At 38.2% G+C, this 24,042-nt stretch overlaps 1 protein-coding gene across 1 annotated transcript in view; it reads left to right on the forward strand.

Annotated features, from left to right (window-relative positions):
• The first annotated feature begins 1,916 nt into the window (after positions 1-1,916).
• LOC107587031 (tetraspanin-9-like) overlaps positions 1,917-24,042 on the forward strand; it is a 73,275-nt gene continuing 51,149 nt past the window's right edge. Inside the window, exon 1 of the mRNA XM_016274637.1 lies at positions 1,917-2,967. Coding sequence (XP_016130123.1) covers positions 2,614-2,967 — 354 coding nt within the window. The 5' untranslated portion in view covers positions 1,917-2,613. The remainder of the gene's footprint in view (positions 2,968-24,042) is intronic.

Consider the following 24,042-nt stretch of genomic DNA (forward strand, 5'->3'; position numbering starts at 1 on the left):
GTAAATTGGAGGCAGTATTGTGATGAAACAAAATTATCGATGACAGCTGACTGATTCTCTGATCTAAGTAGCCAAATTAACCGTTTCACACTTGCAGCTTGAAATGCTTCATTAGTGCCTACTGGCTATTTAGTACAGGGTCTCTGAGGTGTGACAGTAAAACTAACTAGATTTCTACTTTTTCTGAGGAAAACTTGAGGGGTGCTTAACTGTGCAAAAGTCACTTGCACCATCTGGTTTGTGGCCCACCCTCAAGTCTCTATTATATTCTTGTCCCTAGATATATGTGATTTAAGACTAAGGTTTTTTTTTTTTAAATAGAATATATGGTTGTGCAGTATTCACATTTTAAGAATTGTCTCCCTTTCCATTTGTAAAGTGGATTTTGAATAGGATTTGCCACATCTCTAAGGAGGTTGAATTGGAATTTCAATTGGAATGACAAGAGGTTCTGGAAAGTTATGGATTGTTCCATCTTGCTCCAAAATTCACTCTGTGTGTTTCTAAGGCCAATTAAACCTTTCTTAAAGGCCTTAAAATATCTAAACCAAGTATGAGCAATAGTAATAGCTTATCATGCACCACAATTTTATTTTATTTTACTTAATTTTATTTTATTGTATTCTTTTTTTTGTTTTTATGTTTCTTGCCTTTATTTATATATAGTAGATTGCCAGTATTAAAGTTGGAGTTTGAAGAAGATAGATACATGACCCAGGTCAGACTCAAACCCGGGTCCCTGTAAGCTAATAATATTTTAATTCAAATTGCATTAGTTATTTTACCATACTGTATTTTTTTTTTTTTATGGGACAGATATTTACCTAAACAGTTGTTCTTACAGGGATACTGGTTGGAATCTGGCTTGCATCATGTTCCAGTCCAATGCCCTTACTCACTCTCTCCATCACCTTTTCTATGTTAGGCATAAAATGCATAAAAAGTGTTATTTTTCAAAACGCCCTATTAATTCAGAAATTATTAGATTTTGTTCAAGTGAATGTGGACAGAGAGAACATAAAGACTGGTCTGATGGTGCAATCACAATGTGATAGAAACAAATCTAGAATTGTGCTAATCAAAATAATATTTGCTCTCAAGTAAATCACATTTTCAATTAGCAGATGGCCACTTGCATTCGGTGCGTTGCTTTAGTTTCTCTAACAAGAACCAAATATTGATATTTCAAATGTTAAATCACCTAATCGACTATTTACTTGACTTATAAGTCACGGCATGCATCAGGTACTTAAGATGTAACCCTTACATTCTGCAGAAAAGCCTGAAGTATCTCCAAGCTCCTATCCAGTGTCCATGCTTGAAATAGTGTTATAATTCCTAAGACTGATGCACTGCCAATTTACCCGTGCTCCTTACACGGCAACGGGAGAGCATGGATAAAGGGTTTTAAAGTAGTAAACACCGGTCACGCACCAACTTCCATATATGCTCACAGGTTTCACATCACTGCTGTTTTTCTCTGCATATCACAGTTATATTTGATTAGCCCATGAATGCATAAACTTATGGGTGACTTAGAAGTGGTTACATAATTAAATTCTGATCCACATATTGCAACTCAAAGCTAATTTTTTAATGAACATACTCACAGTCCCATACTATAGGCAAATGTGCAGCCGCGTGCCTGTTCTCATATTCATCTCGCTGCACCCACTCCACCATCAGCTCATGATTTTTTTTTTAATTCATCATTGCCCTCCCAGACTCTGGCCAGCCAGTGAAGTTGAGAGCACTGAACTTGTATAGGCATAAAGCACAGTGATGATAAGCATATTAAAGTTGCTGTAACGGCTGGGGGAGGGGCTAGCACCAGCATCTGCTGCCCTATTGGTTGTCTGAGTGGCAGGGGAGGGGCTGAAGGGGGTACAGGCAGAGAGCGAGAGAGAGAAAGAGAGAGAGAGGTGAGAGCTTAGCGTAAGGTTGGGAAGGAATGCCCACTAGATGCGGCTGCTGATAATAGCACGTATCAGCACCAGAGCAGTGACTGAGAGCGCAGACAGAGAGAGGAGGAGAGGAGCAAGGAACAGCATGCTCTGCCAGAGACTGGTTAAATCACAGCAGCGTGATTGATTCAGGCAAACAAGGGTAAAAAAATAAAGAGAGCTCTAGAGAGTCTCACGGAGCACAGAATCCTGAGAGGAGAACAGGGGTGGAAGTTAGAAGGCTGTGGGAACTCATCAGCTCCTCGTGGAAAGGCAGAGCTGAGGTCAGCAGGCAGGAGCGTGGGATCGAGCAGCAGCTGAACCAAGTCGAACATTGCTTGGGCTGGGGCTGGGGCTGGACACTCTTAGAGGGGTAACGAGGGGCATAGGGTGAAGAAATACTGCTGAAACTTCAGTTACACTCAATGCACACCTGCTCATGGGAGTAACACTTCTGGATATTACAGCAAGGCTACGAGGCAAGCTGCCACATCCACTAGAGCGATTTTGCAAAGCCACTGTCTGATTGACTTAATCCTGATCTTTTGTGTGAAAGAGAAAGACTAGCACTTTTGGGAACACTAGAGCACAAGTTCAAGGTTCTGTTCAAGGGCTATTCTGAGAGACATGATAGAGAATGAAATAAAGAACGCGGCTTCCATTCCAGAGCATGGAGAAGTCAAGTAGTGAGGAATCCGCCATTCACCGTAGCCCCTCTGTGGACAGCCGCGACTCAGACTTTGCCCAAGCCTCCACCTCCGGACGGCCGTTCGGAGGACGAGGCTTTAACGCCGGCGCTTTTTACGGGTCCACTGGCCCACATGCGCAAACCTCTGCTCAGAGTGGGGCGGCCAGCGACGACAAAGGCAACAATAAATACAAGTCTCCTAAAGGCAGCAAATATGTGGTCTTTTATCTGGATCTATCCTTTGTGTTCCTTCTAGAGTTCAAGAAGTGCAACATGGCTAGAGGCTGCCTGTGCTGTCTGAAATACATGATGTTCGTCTTCAACCTCATCTTCTGGGTAAGTCACACTTTAAATTTTCTTGACTTCTGCTCTGTTCTACCTCCACAGGTAGTGAGGTACTAAAGGTTTGTGGCCACCCGGTCGCTCGGTCAGAATTTGGTTTCTAGCTCAGTAATGGTAACAAGTGTACATTGAGAAGGTGCATGCTCCTCAGAGCGACCCATGCCGGTACTGGGACTTTCTTGTCATGTGTTTTTCCTGTGTTACGTCAGGCTAGCCATGCTCTCATTTACGTACTCGTTACTATTTCTGGCTGCCTTTGAGTCTCTTGGGGCACCCTGGGAAAACTGTGCCACACTCCCGAAATGAGTTTAGCTTGCGACTTGCTTTGATGAGATGCTGTGATGTTTACATAAGGATTGTTAAAAAAAAGTATGTTTTTGCTTTAGTCACATTCAGTCATAGCTCTTAACAGCTCTGTAGTTTGTTGGGAACTGAAGTGAGAAACTTAAACATTCAGATAAACTCATTTATTTTTGTATTGCTTCAGCAAACACTTAATTTATAATGTTTCTGTTTAATTTTGCCCATGCATTTTATTTATTTTTTTAGTTTGATATGGTTAACTGTTGATTTATGATGATGGTTTATCAGTTTGCAAACCTCAAGGCCATGTTTTTGTCAATTCCATTTGTTTGTGAAGCATATCTCAGAAAGATGGAGGTAGTGGATTAAAATCTAATGGGAGAGAGTGTATGTTGGACATTGAGCTGAGTCTTTTGTGCAGAGGCACTCATGCATAAACGCTAATCGCATAAGCTAACCAGGTTCGCCTCACACACATACTCTCAGAAAGTAATATCTGGGCCATGTCTGACTCACTGTAAGAGGTAAGGAGTCTGCCTAAACACAAAAAAAAATTCCCCCATCCATCCATCCATCCATCCACCTCTCTGTCTATGACAAGATGTTTGAGTTTATATACAGTATTAATCCCAGAACTTCAGTAAAACCCAGCTAAGTTTTTAAATGTAGTTCGGGATGGGTGGCTCGTCATTTTACAGAGTCCTGAGACTTGTTTTGATCTCGGCAAAGGCTTAAGTGTGAAAGATATGTGTGCAAGGGAGAACAACATGTGGAGGTGTCACAAGGCAGATACTAGAGTCATTCCCTGGAGGTCATTATACTTGTGTGATCCTACTGTTTTTCACCGGAGATAAACCCAGAGTGACACCCCCACAGAGGCTCTCTCAGCTTACCAGGGCATTAAATCCTTCAATAGCTATGAGAACAGATGGTAGATTATGGTCAAAGGTTGTGAGCTTTGATACAACGTACTGTCAGCGAGATCTTGAAGTTCCTGAATTGCTCTATAAGAAACAAGGTCTAATAACAAGGATTAGTTGGGAGAAAGTGTCTGTGCATTAGTAGTAGCAGCAAGAACCGCTTAGCCGCTGGCGGTGCAGCTCCTGCTGAAAGGTAATTTAGATGTTCTAGTGGTAATATTCTTTCAATGATTCTTCACACGACCTGAGTTGAGTCCCATGAGGTCATTCCAACATGGGCCGCAGTCAAAGTCCCAGAGCTAAGCGTGTGCAGTTACCAGCGTGTGTGAGATTTAGGGTTACGACATGCCTCAGAGAGTGATGGCGATTGAAGCTTGGTGATCTCCATAGGAGAGTGTGCCTCTGTATCATGACACCCCTGGGACCACACTCTTCTTGCTTTGGCTCTCCAGGAATCGCAAGGTTACCATTCTGTGGAATGTTGAAGCCTGTCACCCCATCCGCTTTAGAGAGCCAGGTGCTGCCGCCTGCTGCCTCTTCACAGGGTTTACGGTTGTAACTCCAGCCACTAGCTAAATAGAAGCAGGAAACTCATGCATGTCATCGGGCTCCTGTACAGGACAACATAAGCAGTTGCTCGTGACCATCTGGCTTATCTTTCTTAGGTGAATTAGCTTGGTTTGAGCTGGACGGCATCAGCAGAGTTTCGAGCATTTAGTGGTGAGCTTGATCATACCATGCTGTGTTCCTGACTCTGTAACGGTCAGCACTCACCATGTCTAAACGACTTATACATTTTTGTCTATTTATTGGGAATTTTCCCCAGTGGCACCAAGCGGAATTGAACAAATAGTGACCATTTCCAAACAGGTTCCTGTTTGTCTCTTTCCCTATTACATTTAGTCATCAAAATATGATGATCCCCTTGTTCTCACCAGCCCTCCCTGACAGTCCTGCTGCTGACATGGCATGTATAAATAAATAAAATAAACAGCATGTTGTTTTCAAAGTAATACTACTGTATTGTTATTGTAAAGATGAAGAAAAAATTTAACTGGAAAATATTTGTTTTGTATTAAGTTGATAATGTATAATTTTTCTGCTCACTATTATTATTATTATTATTTTAACCATTTGTAAAGTGTGTTTCACAAAAAGAAAATATATATTCTAGTATTTTGAAAAACTATTGCAATCTGGAAAAATATTTTAAATATTTTTAAAATATATTTATTTTCAAAGGACATTCTATCACCTGCCCCAAACATTTAGTCCTGCCATTTTGTCAATGCACATTAAGATGAAAAATTACATCAGCTCTAATTCCATCAGTTATTAATTGTTAAGGAATATTGATTGCCAATTTTTGCTTAGGCTCCCTTCTCATAAATGGCGCCAAACAGTCTCTCAGATTCAGATAAGCTCACCAGATTCATTACAACCTCATTTAATCCTGGTGAGCTGTTGTCATTTGTCTATATCATTTGAATCAGGTTGAGACATATTTCACAGCAATATTTCAGTGACTCTGTACTTTTTCTTTGTCCTCCTCCTATCCTGTTACAGTCTTGCGGCTGGCTAAAGCACTACAGCAGGATGCCCCACAACATCCTTTGTAAAAGACTGAATGCACAGCCTCATTTTGCCTCTATTATCATATTACATCCAACATATTCCTATTCAAACAGTACTGCCACCTCAGCAGTTTGCTCCAAAGGTGTGCTGCTCCTTATCAAAGCCGCTGTGTGTTTGTGTTTATGAATTCTGAGTTTCACTCTAGGCATTGCAGGGGATTTATCTGCCATTTGGTCCAAGGTAACAAAAGATTAGGATGGCTGTCTATTTAATCACCTGGGTTGACATTTTGAAGTTTGAAATGTTGGTGATGGTGGGTGCTTCTACAAAGCTCACAAAGTGAGTGGCAGTCTCGGGGTGCTTTGGGAAGGAAAGGGAGGTGTGTGCTGTAGAATGAATGAGCAGTAGAGTGGGGGTCCACACTGCGGCAGTGGCACACTCTCTCCACCCTCCACCCTCCACCCTCCCTACTAGCTATGTATGTTTTCCTAGAGAGCTTCCATCCAAGGAAGCAAAGCGGTTTTTCTTTATCTTATTCATTCTTTTTATTTCCTCATTTCTTTATCAAATCCATTTAAGGGTTTTAATCATTCTTTGCAGCAGGAAATTGCAAAAAAAATAAATAAATTGTATTTGTTCATATTGAATGGAGAGTAGAAGCTAAAAACCTAACATCACAATATTGAATAAAACTCATATATACAAACCAATTGATTGGGGTTAGTATTTTTATTAGTAACAAAGCATCTTACATTTTAACATTTTAAAATTCGTAAAAATAATCTTTAAAAAAGTTTGAGTGATTGATTTCATGAATTAAATTACATTGTCTGCTTGCGTGTCATGCAATAAAATTTTGTAGTGACAGTGGTTAATTTCTCCTTAAAATACAAGGTGCAGATTTACAAACTGGTCAGGAGAAAGTGTTGAAGATAACAACAGGCTGTTGAAAGTTTTAAACATAAAATTTCACACTGCGAAGTGAAAAGAGCAAGTGGGTTCTACACAAACAGAACTGTATTGCAGCAACAACCATGACAAGGAGTTTTGTTCGTCTCCACAGTATTTTCTTTTCTGTTTAGAACCATTCCTTTTGGTTTTTGTCTGCACTACGATTTTAATATGAATTGAATGCGACAGATTTGTAATTAGTCCCTGTTTGAGCATCTGATAAAGTTGTTTACCACTTTCTTGCCTTAACATAATTTACTCAGCTTCTTGGTTTTCTGCGTATCTGGGGAAAATTCTCTCAATAAGTGCATCTAGACCTTCGATTTCCTGTACCGTTGTCTCTTGCTTCCTGGAAGGGCTCATTAGCTCTGGGATATAGTTGGATCAGTTGGAGATGTGTTTCTTTCCAGGGGGTCTGACTCTGTGGAGTGGTTAAGAATCTTTATATATAATTAGTTCTGCACAACTCCACGTTACTTAAATACACAAGAATTAAAGCGGTTGTGACTGTTAATGGTCTTTTTTTGCTCTTTATTTGTACATTATTTGTGTTTTGTACTTTCAGATATATATGTTTAAATATCCATTTGGCTTGAAGTCCAGAGGTAGCAATCTGATAAAGGACTATTCAGTTGTGGGCCTGAGGCACAATGCAGGGTGGCCTTCATTTTAAGCGTTTGAGCCGATTCTCAGCAACAGAGCAGATCTGTTTATGCCTTTGAAATCTCTGATTCATAGCAGCTCTTGGCCCAATTAAAAATAAAAATTCACCCTTAAGGGCAAGAAATCTTTTGGAAATCTCCATAACACCTTGAGAGACATATACTGTAAGTTGACTAATTTGTCATTTTATCTTCTTCTCTCCTGCCTTCTTTTCAACTGTACAAAAATAAATCAAAGGGCTGTATGGGGCATAATCAAGGCAACCATAGAAACACAGACCTATCTATCAAATCTTAACTGTTCTTGTTTAAGACCTTGATGAATGATGTGTTTTTAGAAATATCGGACATTCAGTACTTTCTTACAGCATTGTATTAGCCATTGTAATTCTGCTGAAGTGTCATGTAATGCAGGAACTACGTATGTGCATTTTGGCTGCTGCATTCGGATCCTAATGCTTTATCAGTGTCTTGTTCCATAAGCATCACATTATTTTTTATAATTGTTTAAAACAAATAAAAAAGCATGTTTTAAAACTCCTGTGTACTGTATCATTCAGCTACACCTTCTTTGTTTGTTGTTGAAAGGATGAATGTACAGTGGAGGTGGAGCTTGAATCTCATAAATATTACTAGTGAATATCTAGTTGTCTTCTCTGATTTGTTGAAAAGCACACAATGGTAATGTAGCACTTATTTTAATATAACATTTGGTTTCTGTTGGTGCAAACACTCTCTTTAAGATTATTTGCTGTATTCCAATCTGTATGGAGGGCATATAGCATCTCATTATAATGACTGTTTTGGTATATTTGTTTATTTGATAAAAAGCAGACACTGTCATAATGCTCCATCATTGTTAATGCAATTACCTTATGGAAGCTCATTCAGGACACATTAAAAGCTCTACAGAGCACAAAATGTTGTGTCATAAGGAGTGCACTCTTATTGACTTTTATGAAATGTTAAAAATAGCAGGATTAAATTTGCAGTATAGCAGTTTGAAGCTAATATTAATTTAGCCTACTTTTTCTTCCTGGGAAAGAAAACCCTGGGTATAGCAGAAGATGATTTTAGCATGAAAAGACAGTCATATGGAAGAAGTCATGGCTCATCAAGAAGCATTTACTGATAATGACATCATAACGCCTCTGAGGACCACAAACCAGATGAAATGAAAGGCAAAGATGTGGCCTGCTGCTCAGAATGAGGCTGTTTATATTTTTGTATGTATTCATTTGCAATTTATTGAAATTAACTGACCGTACTCCACTTTATTGTGAGGTAATATCACATCTCATTCTCACAGGCTGCTTGCCGCTTGTTGGTTTTGGAGGTAGCTGAAACTATCATCATTATGCCATGCGACTATGAAGTGGTTTGAAATGGTTCCTTCAAAGTCATTCTTGATTTAGTCTTTCATAGATCATTCCTGAGTGAAGAAACTTTCACCATCCCACTCCCAGCTCAACCCCTGGCAGAAGAATCAATGCTGATCTTCACCTAAGCTGTGAATGAATGCAGATTGCAAGAGTAGCATGCCCCAGTCAGCACTTTCCCTGTCACCCGCAAGCAAATTATGCAGGAAATCAATGCCAACATGTCAGATCGTGCCCGACTCTACCAGCTTGCACCTTTCACCTAGTGCTGGGATATGACACCAGAGCTTGTCGTGGTTAGCGCTGTGCAGTTTAATTAACAGCAAAGAGGATACTTAATGGGGCATCAGCAACTGGGGAACTGCATTTTCTATCTATCCATCGTTCATTTTGTCATTCAATCTTTCATTCTATAGATCTTTTGATTTATAATTTTATCGTTCTATCATTTCTGTTTTATCAGTTTATCCTTCTGTTGTTTTACCAATTTTATCCTTCTATTGTTCTTTCTGACAAATTATATCATTCATTATATCTATCTATCTGTCTGTCTGTCTGTCTGTCTGTCTGTCTGTCTTTCTGTCTGTCTAGCCACTAAACCTCATACTTCTGGGCATCCTTTTTTTTTTAAATAAAATGTAAATTTGAATTACATTTCTGCATCCTGTTTGCTGCTGTGCCTCAATACAGATCCAGGAATTAAATCTGAATTAAAAAAAACAAATCTCAATTAAATTCTGAATAATGCCTTCTTTTGCGATGGTCTCACCAGTGACCCAAAGCAAATGGATAAAGCTTCCCATTCAATCATGCAGCAATTTTCTGTTGGGTTTCTGTTGCTAGGGTAAAAATGAAAGAACCTCGCGTGGAATTTATCTCTGGCATCTCCACCTCCAAAAGGTCCTCCAGAGGGCTCATTCTGCCATTAATCTTCACTCCATATCCCTTAGGGACAACCTCAATTTGGTCTATTAGATGTGATTGCTTTTCCACCAAGACCTGAAAGGCCTGGATATGATTTTTGTGTTTGGATCCACTTATTTTTCAGAGAGAGTGAGAGAGAAAAACCCTCTCAGAATCAGCCCACGGCAGTCTGTTTGGGCTCTCTGGGGCATCATGCATTCAGGAGACAGGTTTTTACACAGCTTTTTGATAAAGACCATTCGTCCATCTTGTGTGCAGTCTGGAGTGAGTTGTTGTCACTGTCAGAATGAGAATAGACTTGATTCCAAGCTTGGATATGGGCCCTCTCCAGCCACACTGTGAATGCCAGACACTGCGGTGTCAGTCTTGAGTAATGAAGACTGTATGAATGGCTAAATCATTATTGTGGTCACTGATTTATTATTTTGTATAGTCATATAAACCTTCCATTTTATATTTCACCGCCTGATCCAATGTGATCTCATGATAATTCGTATGTATTTTACGTAAAATGTGGTTCTATAAAACGTACATTTGCTTACGTTTTTGCAGGCACTAAAACGTACAAATACTTACATATTTTCAGCCTCTAAACGTACAAATACTAACGTATTTTCAGCATTTTAACGTACAAAACTGACGTATTGACGACTTTATTTTACGTAAAATGTGGTTCTTTAAAACGTACATTTACTTACGTTTTTGCAGGCACTAAAACGTACAAATACTTACATATTTTCAGCCTCTAAACGTACAAATACTAACGTATTTTCAGCATTTTAACGTACAAAACTGACGTATTGACGCCTTTATTATGAAAATTGAAATCGCGGCATTAATTTTATTAGTTTTTAGTTGTCATATGAATTAACTTGTTTTCAATTGCATTATTAAATTGTTTACTTATGAAATTATAGCATTTCGTTTTGTTGTGATTTCTGCTGCCAGCTCGTTTCCAAGAATATGCCTACATAATGTTAAACACGACTTCACTTTAAACCTTAAAATAAATAACATTTCTGCAATCGTTTAACCTTTACTTGTCATGTAATGTTTACTTTGATTGTCATGGGCCACAAAAGGCGTTTTCTCCGACATGCTGTGACTGACAATAGAACTATAAAATACGCCAAAAACACAACATAATTATGAAATGAAACAATTTTATTAGTGCGCTGTAATCCAAATCTTCCGAATCCATACAACTGCAAGGAACAGACCCAAATCCAAGCCTTTTTTGGCGATCTGCTTGCTTCTTTATCCCGAGCAGCGAGTCCAGTGACCGTGAGCAGCAAAGCCCGCGCTGACTGACGCGCTCTTTACAAATTCAAATGTTGCCGCTTCAAACGACAGGTTTTACGGCAGGATAATCGAACGCTCATTGGCTCTCGCCTGCATTCGTCACAGATTGCGACATGCCGTGTTTCTGGTGAGGTGTGTTTGAATGATGCGCGCGGTCCTTCACGAGTTCACGGAGTGTATCGGGGAAATTATCTGGATAATATTTTCAGCGATTAACAACATAAATTCTGCTCTGGATCACACAAACCTACTGTATTCCGCCAGAGAGGGCTGCGGGTGCAACGCATCGTCATTTGGATTACTTTTAGTACTGCTTTTGACATTTTTGCAATAAATAAATTATTGTAACGTTAATTGCATTTATCTGTCTGTCATGTTTTTTTTATACTGTACAGAAATTTTTAGGTTTCTAGGTAGGAGTGGAATTAGCGACTATAAATATATTTTAATGTTATATTGTTAATAAAAGTTTTATTTTCCTGCGTATTTCGGTCATTTGCGTTTTATATCCTTTTTTATTCGCTATAAAATGGGTAGGTTTAGGTTTGGGGGCAGGTTAAGGGATCTAAAAATCTAAATCGCTTATTGATAAAATGATAAAAATGCATTGATATGAATATCTAAATTATATAAAAGATACGTAAATATTTGTACGTTTTTTTAGCTAAAAATACGTAGCGATTTGTACGTTTTAAACGTTGAAATACGTCTAAATTGTACGTTTTAGCATGATTAAAAATGTACAAAAGTGTATGTTTTGTGCTTGTAAATGTTATGTATTAATACCTACGTATAAACATGAGACCAGGCTGCCTGATCAGGGTGCGTTGAGGATAGGGATGTTAAATCAACTCTGGGAGGTAAAATTTACCTGGCATGAATCATCTCTGTATTTTCTTGATTTATTGTAAGTGGGATAATTCTATTAGGCAGTATGCTACAGTCTTGCTAAATCTTCCCCGCTTTAAAGCTTATGTCAATCAACATGATTGTCATAAAGTCCCAAGGTTGAATCTTCCAGATGTCTTTATTTTAATTAAAAGCTGAAGGTTTGCATATGCAATGGATTGTGCTTGAGTGGAGTGCAGTGGCCTTAAAATACATTGAAATCTAAATTCTGCAACATGATCTGAGCTGGGTTTTTTTTTAAATAACTGACCTTGCACATCCTCATCAAATCCCAGACATCCCGCCGTCTTGTCATTTAATTCCAAATCGAAATTACACTCAATCAGGACAGCCCTGCATAAAGCAACATTATGGTTTGTATATCTCTGCACTTAAACAATGATGGAATTGTATGTGTTTTTCAGCTGCTACTCCCTCTCTAAATGAGCCTGAGGTTTTCTGAAGCATCTAAGACTACTATAGTGGGAGCATATAGAGAGATTGCATTTAACAAGGTGTTGTCCATCACTTTATGTATATTTCCATGGCTTTACTTTAACTATATGGATCATATAGTTTTACTGCAAATAAGACAGATGCCACATGTTTAACTGCAGGATTAATTGATTGAAAACACTCTTCCTCCTAACAGATGCTACAGTTGCTCGTATTTGACTTTTAAAAGCGATCAGGTGTGCATAAAGTATGATTCTATTTGGATTACAGGCACGACCCAAAGAGTGCCATGGAAAAGCAGCATGGGGTGGATTGTTTCATCAGCTAATATAGGAAAACAAAACCACGAATGAGCTCACACTCAACTTAGTTTGGAACATGACCTCTGCACTACTTGACACCCACATAATCATGAGACCGAGAATCAAGAGAATCATTTTCACACAGTGGAAAAGATTTGCATTTGATTGCCTGTACAGCTAAAAAGATTTGTGAATATATTTCGTATTGGTCTCTTTGGAACCTTTGCCCTCCAACATTATTTTGCTATGCTGATAATAATCGCTCATGCTGCCTTTGGCCTATGTTTTTTTTTTAAGAGGTCTATGAAAAGACTTCTGTACAGGCAGTATCCTTCATTTCAACACAGCAGCCCATTTATTCTGAGAAAAAAACACTGGATCGTTTTGTTCCTTTTTAATTTATCATGTTTTGCTCAATTGAAATAAGACAGCAGGAAAGTGCTTTCATGTTTTAAAGGAAACGGGTGGCCGTTTCACTAATTAACCGATCAGAGAGACAGAATTCACTCCATTTTTTTATCGGTTTGTCATAAAGGTGTTTCATACTCCCATAAATTGTTCTTTATTAGAAAACAATTTGCCGCAAGCTATAAATGACCCATCCTCACCAAGTGGCTGCACTCGTTTGATTAGACACGGAAGGTGTGTTTGTAATTTTTGCTGGTATAGAATGTGCATCCTCCATAAAGATGTAATGATGTTGACAAAAGTTTGGAGTAAAAAAAAAAAAAAAAGAACAATGGCCGGTTGATTAGCAGAAGCATCAAATGCAGCTTAATTTGTGAAGTGGTGAGTAGGACTTTGCTGACTGTACTTTTCAACACTGATTGCATGAAGTTATTTTAACTTTAGGCAATTTCACTAATTATCTCAAACTGCTCAAGTACTGTAGGTCTTTTTTTTTTTTTTTCTTGGACCAAATTGGATGTTTGACTGAATTTGGGTGTTAACCAGGCAAGTAAACTGTAAGTTTAATGTTTCTGAAAGAAGTAGGGCCCTATGAAATCTTATGTTTAATATTTAATTGTTGTATTTTAATTATCAAATTCTGTGTTTTAGCATTTCTAACTATTAGAATGCATAAAAACAACTTAATTTATTCAAATGAATTTTTTTCAGTAATTCTGTGTTGTGTATTTACATTTTTCTGGTTATCAAATGTAGGCATAAAACAATAATTTAATTGATCTTTTAATGAATGAAAATTAAACAAACTTAATTTTTTGGCAAACAAAGGGGAATTTACTATTAAAATTAAAACATGGAAGAAATATTGTGTGATTATTCCTTTAAAAAAGTATTAGTGATTTTAGTAGTAGTAGTAGTAGTAGTATTACCTACATTCTACTGCTCAATTGTAATTTTTGGCACAATGTCTTAAAGTGCCCATATTATGCCATTTTTAAGGTTGCTAATATTGTTTTATGAGTCTCCTAAAACATGTTTACATGCATGCAAGGTCAAAAAGCATGTTAGTTTTCTCCAAAAAAATTGATTTAATTTTACCTAATTTCTAAATGATTTGTAGACAACTCGTGCGAAGCAGTTCAAAGAATCAGTCTCTCCAAACCCCTCCTTTCCGTAAGCCCTCACTGCAGTGATTGGTCAGATGGCACAGTCCATTGTGATTGGTCCAGAGCCGTAGAGAGATTGGCTCTGGATTGGTCTACCGCATACAGCGCGTGTCGGAAACTAAACGCCATTGCCATGACGGAATGACAGCCCTAGAGACTTGGGAGAAAAGATGGTATTGATTGTACCTTACCAATTCGAGCCGGAGTCTGATGATGAAACGGTTAAAGTGCCTGATTGACAAGAGTCTGATTCGCAAGCGCGACTGAAGCAGGACGTTTCTCAGTGGTAAGTGTCAAGTGTTAACAAGTTTGTGGTAATTATAAGATAAACAAATTTACTCTCAAAAGTAGTTTGCTACAGGAAAAGCTACACTGTTTTAAAAGAAGCGTCGCTACTGTAAAGCTACTGAAAAATGTAGTTACGTAGCGCCGCTACTTGTAGCTAGCTACTCCCCAACACTGGGGCAGACATTATGCAAATGTGTTACTTCGTGACATAGAGCCGTAACAGAATAAGATTCTAATTCCTGATGACTCGTTTAGGCGATTGCGAGGGGACTCCTTTTTTGTTGATAGACAATAACTTTATTTATCGTGCACTGTCGGCTTCACAAATTTGCAGATAGTTTATGTTCACATACAGCTACATGACACACTGCATGAAAGGTAATATTCGAAAAGGCATAATAGGGGCACTTTAAAGTTAAACCAAACTTTTATTTTGACGGGTTGCCGTGAATACCTGTGTGTATATGATATGACGCTAGTTTTACTCAAATGAAACGGTAAGATGCTTATGAAGTTCTCTCAGAGCAGTTCTGGAGATGCTGTTCATACATTTATGTCCTGATTTAGTGAGACTGCAGAGACTGAAATCACCGCGAGCGTCTGTGCCATTCATCCACACAGAGACATGCAAAACATAGTTAAATAGTCTTTTTGCGGCTTAAAATTTACAGATACTAGTCCATATCGAAATTTGATTTAAGTGGAATGACCCACTTTTGATTAATTCATCCAAACTTTGACAAATTCCATGATGTTCCGAATTACACAGTAAGTTCCGTTTTTATGACTGGATGCCGCGATTCTGTCCGTGTTTTCTGCATTGCGGAAATCATAGGGCCCTAAAGAAGTCACCAATTAATATGCAGAAATTAATTTAAAATGCAGAAAAAACAGTAATACTTTGAAATGTTATTGCAGTTTAAAATAACTGTTTCCTATTTGAATATATTTGTATCTTTTAATTTAATTTTTTTTTTATCCAAAGGTCAGCGAGTACAAACTTTAAAATAGGCAAATGGCCTGGATAATTGGGTCAATAGCAATTTATGATGCCATTCTCCAGAAATATCAGTGGACAGCTGTGCAGGATGTAACTAGAGAAGCTACAGGAAATTGGCGAATGCAATGTAAAGTCATCCTGCTGCCTCACGTGTGCTCAGTTGACATATTCATCACCGGCCTTGAAGCGTTTGCTTCTATATGCATGATGGAAAAGAGCCTTTCCCAGAGTGACCATTGAGCCTCACAGCAACTCTGAATGTAATGAAACTGCTTCACCAGCAAGAAAGAGATGAGCTACTCTTTAACTTGACGCACGTTCTTAGGAGCGTGTAAAAATCTGGAGGAGAGATGACAGAAATACCTTTTTCAGCTCCCACTAGCCACTCTGTGAATATTTCATGGTAACAGAACTTTAATAGCATTGCAAAGCTTTTGCACAGCACTACAGGGAATTTATGGTTAAACACAGTCATTTGAAACCCTCAGAGTGAAATCTCCGTTTATTCACTTTATCTCATGCTTCTGTATAATCTGAAGCTCCAGGAAGAGGAATATTCAATTGTTGTATTAATGTTTCTTCCACTTAACTGTGCTTAATTAAGAATAAGATATTTATTTGAAGAAAATAGTTTAAATTGAAGAAGTACAGTACACTGCATGGTTGACAGAATTGAAAATGATTTTATTCAGGTTTATACACATAGTCAAGTTATGCTATTGAAATGTAACTTAATACAGTAAATATTTATTATGTAAATATGTGCAAATATGTATGATAAATATTTTCCAGAATGTGCTGGATCAAAAAATAAAATAAAGCAATGTTTTAACTGACAATTAGTGCTATCAAATCAATTAATTGCAATTAATCGCATCCAAAATAAAAAATTTTTACATAATGTTTGTGTACTATGTATATTTATAAGTATATATAAATACACACGCATACATGTATATATTAAAGAAATATATGTAATATATATTTATATATAATATAAATCACATATAAACATAATTATATATGCACATTTAAATATTTCTTGAATATATACATGTGTGTGTAACTTAAGTGAAAGAGAATTTTACTTGCCCAACTGAACAAGTAGTCTGATTAAAACATCAATAACAAAAAATAACCAGGGAAGCATGGAAACTTCTGCAAAAGTGAATCTGATTTTATTACATTTAGGCCACTGATAATGGATAATATATTGAGTGACTTACATTTTAGACACAATATTTACTGTTATTGCCAACAAAAATAGTTCTAAACAAAGCCACAGCTGAACTGTTGCCATCTCCAAGCAACACACAGCGGTGTTTTGTTACTGAATGATTCAGTTTTTTAAATGAATCAAGTGAGTTAATGATTCAGTGATCCATTCATGAAGACAGTAGTCACTTGCTTTATTTTTAAATGATTCAGTTTAATGAATGACTCAATGACTCACTCATTACCACAGTCACTTGCTGCCTCCTACTGGTGGTTTCATATTTAAAGGTACCATTACATTTTGTTGATGCTAATTTCATTTGAATACCAACAAACCTGCAGTGTCTTATTATTCTAACAAAATGTATTGATCAAATTTAAGAATTTGACATAAAAGATGGCACATTTAATGCCTTTTAGAGCAAGTCGAAGCACATGTCAAGGCTTAATGTCGAGCCCTGCATTAGTAGCTGAACACAAGATTAAATTAGCAAAAATATTTAATAAATGAACACAGCTGTGTGTGTGGATAATGGGCGTTTTGAATGACTGATTGAAAGTGCGTCACTGGAGAGTCGTGCATTTTGTTCAGTTCTGTTTTAGGTTCTGAATGAGAGAGAAGGGATCCCACATTGTTTCTGTCTACCTGAGGTTTTTAGTGAAGTTTCAGCTGGTCATTTCAGCAACATAGATCGCTAAGGAAATTGCATTGGGATGACAGTTCAGTTTCTCTTAAATTTCTTTCCAAATACTATAAGTTCTTATAGTTTAAGTGTAGACTAGTGTACTCACTTGACCTCTTCCAAAACATGGAAAGCTACCCTTATGCCCCCTTCATAAACGCTCTCAGAAAAAAGGTACAAAGCTGTCACTGTGACGTACCCTAAGCTAAAAGGTACATTATGTTCCCCTAAATGGTATATATTAATACCTAAAGTGTACATATTAGTAACTTTTGAGTTGACAGTTTTGTACCTTTTTTCAGAGACTGCATTGTAGCAAACTATATATATATATATATATATAGATATATTAGGGGTGCAACGGTTCTCGGTAAAAAATCGAACCATACCGTTCTCCACAAACGGTTCGGCATACACTAGGACCGCGGTTCAACTTAAATTTGACAATGCATCTGTAATGGTTTGTTAGAGTTCGGCTAATGCATGTTTCTGTTGATGGATACAAATTCTGGCTTCCCTATACATTACAACAAGAGCGATGAGAGAGAAAAAACAATACGTGGACAAACCAGTCACTATTTGTGTGTATGTTGGAATAACTGTCATTTATGCCATCATCACGTGTTGATAACGCAGGTGAGACCTGAACAGCACACGTTGCTATCTGTGTTTGAACTAAACTCATTTAAGCCTGGCCAGTTTAAATATTAAAGAGCCAGAAGATGCGAACTCGCGCGTACAGTGAGAAGATCTGTGTGTGCGCTCATCCGAAGCGCACGTGAACCCGTGTCTCAGAACGCACGCAGATATTAAGCTCTCTTTGAAGTATTGTGCTTGAATGGACAAATTCACTCAAAAATTGTCAAAATGCCCGTCTTGGTGAGTATCCTAGCAGACATAGTCGGCTGAACGTACAGTATCAGTGCGTTCTCTTAAAGTGACAGCACTTTCTTAATGTTAATCAAACAGCAACAACACGGAAATCTCTCACTGCTCTTGATTGAATAACTTTTGTAACTTTAATAAGGATTATTCTTTAATTTATACAGTCAAACATGCAATGTTATTTTACATTTGATTACTTTATTCAATTTCAGTTTTTTTTATTTGTATCTTTGCTCTATTGTATTTATTTGTGCTGTTGCTTGTAGTTAGATTATTTGTTCTTATTTTCTTTATTTTTATTTGACAATATAGTTTTTTCCCTAAACATAGCACATACCGAACCGTACCAAAACCGTGATACAAACCGAATCGTGAGTAAGTTGAACCGTTGCACCCCTACAATGAACATTATTTGACATTTAAAATGAGTCATGGCTATTTAACCCTCAGTACATCTGTGTCTGTTGATTCAGTTGTTGTAATAGCAAATTCAGAATATATATATATATACACTGTATATTAGGGTGGCCATATGTGCCATTTATTTGGGAAATCCTGGCCAGGATTTTTATATTGCCTAAAACATGCAGGTATTGTACATAATCGACCAATCATGACGCATTGCGCGTGAGAAGGTGAGAACGATCAAAGCAATGCAAATACGCGCACGTGTTTGTTCGTAAATTCGTTCGACTTGAAGCTGCACACCTATCATTGTATGACACCAAAGTACCGTGAGAGCGATTTGAAAGCACAAGGAGCCGTCTGCTCTGCTCTCTATATCTCTCGCGAAATAATATCAAGCAAAGATCGATCTGCACAGTGCTAACAGCCAAAACCTGAATATTTTAGGCAATATAGAAATCCTGGCGAAGGTGCATCCCGTAAAAATGGCCCGTATGGTCACCCTAATATATATACACACTTTAGTATTGAATTTAATCTGTAATCACTGCTTCTCTCACATTGCCATTATTTATTTCCCAGAGTTTTTGGATTGCATTCTCTGTTAAAACACACACAAACTTTAGGTACAATAGTACATTTTTAATTTCAATTGAAAAAAATTGAATATATTATATAATTGAATATATTTATTAGGGATGCACCGATACCACTTTTTCCAGTACTCACCCGATACCGATACTTTTATTTTTGGTACTTGCCGATACAGAGTACCGATACCAATATTTATATTGCATTTGTAATTTTTTTAAATGTTGGGTACTGAAACCAAAAGAGTATGTATAATGTTAGTTGGTTAACGAGTGAACATCAAAGATCACACAACAGAAGTGCGCGCGATCTCTCGGTATCGTATCGGTGCATCCCTAATATTTATATATATATAAATTTCATATATATGTATATATGTGTGTGTGTGTTTCCATTGTGCTCATCACAGTGCATTCATTTCTGTAAAGGGGTAAAAAAAATCTGTTTTGAATAATTTTGTTGAGCATTCTTCGGTTAATTGACCAGTTTTCAGTTATTTTAAAGGGGTACTTTTATGCTCTTTTACAAAGTCTTGATTTAGTTTTGAGGGTTTACTAGAACATTCTCTCATGCTTGGTGGTTCGAAAAACGCATTATTTTTCACATAATTTACATTATTAAAGTACCTTTCTCCCCAGCCTGGCACAAACGGCTCGATTAGTTCCGGGTTTGATGAAGGTCCACCTTCCGAAAAACGAAAAGTATTGTGATTGGTTAGCTGTCCCAGTGCGTTGTGATTGGCAAACAGCTTAGACGGTGTTTCAGTACTGCCACACCCCTTGCTCCATCTTTCAACAAAAGCTTTTTGGCAAATCCGGCACTGTACTCCCTCGTGTTGTGGAAGCTGTCCTCAGTAAAATGCGCAGCACACAATAGCAAATTGGGGTTATAATGCTCAGGAACAGAGTTAAAATTAAATTGCAACCACTGTTTCCTGACATCATCCGCTTTCGGAAGCCCAAACAAAGACGTTTGGGCACGGAGGTTAAAAAAACAGTGTTTCAGGTAGTCGCAGCATCGCGTGGCACGTCTTTAAAATTCAAACACATTATTTTCTATGAGTGTACACACACCAGCGGCGCCGTTCAGCGTCTGTCCACGGCACCCAGGTACGTCCTGTTGTACTTGTTGTAAGAATTGTTCTAGACATACCGCTGTGCTTCACGTCTAGTGTGTGACTGCCTTTAGACATGCCGAAATCTTGACGCTACAGCACAGCAGCTCTTCTTCTTCTTCGGTTTCTCTGATGCACTAACTCTGCAGCAGCACTTCTTCTTCGTCGTCTCGTCTGATGCACTCAACCAAGCATTCTAACCACGACCTCCCCTTCCCCACCCCCCAAGCATTCGAATTTCTGTAGGCAGGAATTATTTTAATGATATTCTAATGGGCCGATTTGTGACACCACAAACCCCGGAAACCAATGCTGTAGTCCAAACGAGCCGTTCGTTGTAGTTCTTGAAAAGGGATTTTTTTAAAAACGAAATATCTCCCTTTGGAGTGGACTTTGAGATTTGTAACTTTGTAGATCTTTTTTATGCCCAAACACTGCACACTGACTAAAATTTAAAAAGTGAAAAAGCATAATAGGACCCCTTTAAACTAATACGTTCAGTTTTGAATAAATTACAAATTAATTCAATTATAAACTGACAGGATGCATTACCAAGAGCTCAGTGAAAACATAAATCCAAGATGGCAGATGATGTGATAGAAATGTTGATTACGGGTATAATTCACTTAATACTGAAAGTATACGAATAATCAGCATTTCTCACATCATCTTCCATTTATATATTCACTTAGCTTGCAGTTTAAATTTAGCCAAAATAAGATATTTTAGGAGGCAGCATAATTAAGTCAACACTTTAGCACAAAAACGCCTTGAATGCAAAAGCGCCTAAGTGCCTTAAAATGCTGCCTACTGCTCACTAGGTTTTGGAAGAGAGCCTAATGGTAGTTCTGTGACTTTTTTTGAATGCATGTCTTTTCTGTTAGAATATAAGTTCCCAGTTTTCCCGTCTTTCATATTCCACGCACAGCATGGTGCCATGTAAAATAAGGTTGTTTTGTGTCTCAGATCAGATCAGAAGACACATCGGGGTATACGGCAGCTCCCTGCATCAACCCGTTACTGATCTCGGCGCTCAACAGAAAAAGTTGAATGGTGTGAGAGCATTGAGGGAATCTGCAGGAGTGCAGAACACACTCAGGGAAATACTCCCTCCATCCTCCCAGATCTATGGCGCTTTCTCTCCACCTCTTCTGTTTATTTTCCTCTTCAGAAGTATAGGCTAAACATTCTCAACCGCACATATGATGAAACGCTTCAAACTGTTTTTGGAATGGTGCCCAGTAATAATTTGTGAATATAATTACCGTCACCCTTTCTACATCTCCTCTTTGTGCTAAAAATATCTCCAAACATTGGCTGGGGGGGCGATGTGGGAGACTCAATGAAAGAAATGGCAGTGAGAGAGCCTGGCGCAAATGAAAAACACCCGCAGAGTTGATGACAAGAGCAAATGGTTGGTATGGTTGGGGTGGACACCAGAATACATCTTTTGGGCAGCACCTCTGGGCTCCGCAGAAAATATTCTGCCTACACCTCTGTGTAAGCCATTAGCCGGTGCTGACCGCATCGACCCTTGAGCTCAGATTGCGTTGGCCGCAAGGCAAGAGCTGAATGGAGTCTGTGTTTGTGTTGAGTTTGTGTCTAGATGAAGTGCTTTGCTCAAGGCCACAACATAGTTAACCACAGGTAAAAGAAAAGGGTGAAAAGGAATGAGCAATGAGAGATAGACAGCAAAAGAGTCTTAGCATGAGGCCTCCTGCCTTTTATATATCTTAAAGGAATAGCTCATCCAAAAAATGAAAATGCTGTCACCATTTAGACGTCTTTCCAAACCTGACTGATTGTCTTTGTGAAAAAAAAAAAAAGATTAATTCTGAAGACTGCTGGAGTTTTCAAGCTTCATAAAAGTAAAAAAAAAATCATTTTTGTCTAAATGGTTCCATAAAGAACCTTTAACATCTGAAGAACCTTTCTGTTTCACAAAAGGTAAAAAAAAGGTAAGAAAGAGATGGTTCTTTAAAGAACCTATGACTGAATGATTCTTTGTGGAACTAAAAATGGTTCTTCTATGGCATCGCTTGAAGAACCTTTTGAAGCCCCTTTATTTTTAAGAGTGTAGGGGGTGGAGACGGGTAGGTTTAGGTATATGTAAAGTGGGAAGAGTTGGATCTGGATCCAACCACTCCCCCTGGATATTGTGTTCTGCAGTGAGGACCATCTCATTAAATCTTTCACTTGGATGTTATAAGTTGCACTGAGTAAATACAGCTGGATAAAACAAAAACTGCGTGTCTGTCTTCATTTAAGGCTGCAAAGCAAGAAAAATTTGATTATTTTAAAGGGGGGTGATTCTTTTCTATACCCACTGTATTTCAGGTTGGTAAAGCCAATGTGCATGTCTAATCACAAGTGTGCGTCTGACTGTTTCTAATGGCTCTTTTATGAAGAAGGTAGGACTTGTTACACCATGTTGCGCATTGTGCTTTTTCCCATTCAGAGTAAACATAGTGAAATGTTATGTAATGAAACGTCTTGTAGTCTGACATCTTAGTATATATGCAGTCTTGATTGGGGCTGTTGCAGCATTGGCCTTGTTGGCTGGCCATCTCAAAGATGGATCTTGCACGAAGGTGACACCCTTGGCTTTGTCTATCTGTTTTACAGCAAAGTCCCCTATTAACCTTTTCCTCCAAATTAGCATTTAGAACTTCAGCCCTTATCCCATCCTTGCATTGCTCTGCATTCGGAATGGCTGCTGACCTTTTTGAGAGCGACTGAGAATAGCTTTCCTTGCTCAAATTTGAGATGGCAAATAATTGGCTTGATCAGTGCCTGCATGCATTCCAGAGGATGACAGTTTGTGTCAGATGGGAACATAAAAACCCATACAGTGTAATCATGCTAGAGATTAGTGTCACTTTTAAAGACAGCCCATAAGCATCGACTGTCTGTCCATATGCTCTCTATCTCACCACCAATGCAGCTTTGCATTAATTAGCTTTTGCACCAGATTTATAGGGAGTCCTGGGAGAGAATAGGGAGATTGGGTGATATCGATCCACTCAACAAAGCTTCACACACCACTGGCTTTTCCCAGACTGAGTCCTCCTCAGGGATGCACATACACACTCATTCACACTTTGACACTTAGATAGTGTTGTTACACCCTTCCTCACCACTTTCAAATTATTAGCGTAAAAATTAACTCGGTCACAGTCTTAATAAATGCATATGCGTCTCCTCGTGATTAATGCAAACAGGCTATGTCTGTACGAACATCTTTGCTGTTTATATGAAAAATGGATGATGAATGCGTTGTCTCAGTAAACAACATAGAAGTATGGCTTGCAAATGGGACTGTCATTTGAAGTCTATCTCGCAGAGGGGCAGGAACTACACAAGGTATTCACAAGTCGATGAGCAATTATTATTCTCAGGGAAACCCACATTCCGTGGCAAGCTAATTGATGAAATTGTAATCCGATCACCTTGTGACCTTTCATACCCTTTTGTGATCTCTGGCCTTTGCGCACTTTAGGTCCTGGGAGAGAGATGAGTGTAACTGTCTTATTAATATTTCCCAGTGATCCTGCTGGCTTTTACTTATGCTCTAATTCAAGTCTGTTTGAATTCCAAGTGCATAATTCAAAGAATACTTCTGCCCCCCCAAAATAAAAAATCTCATGTCATT

This window comes from Sinocyclocheilus grahami, unplaced genomic scaffold (assembly GCF_001515645.1).
Source record: "Sinocyclocheilus grahami isolate Dianchi unplaced genomic scaffold, SAMN03320097.WGS_v1.1 scaffold88.1, whole genome shotgun sequence".
In the NCBI taxonomy this organism is placed as follows: Eukaryota; Metazoa; Chordata; class Actinopteri; order Cypriniformes; family Cyprinidae; genus Sinocyclocheilus; species Sinocyclocheilus grahami.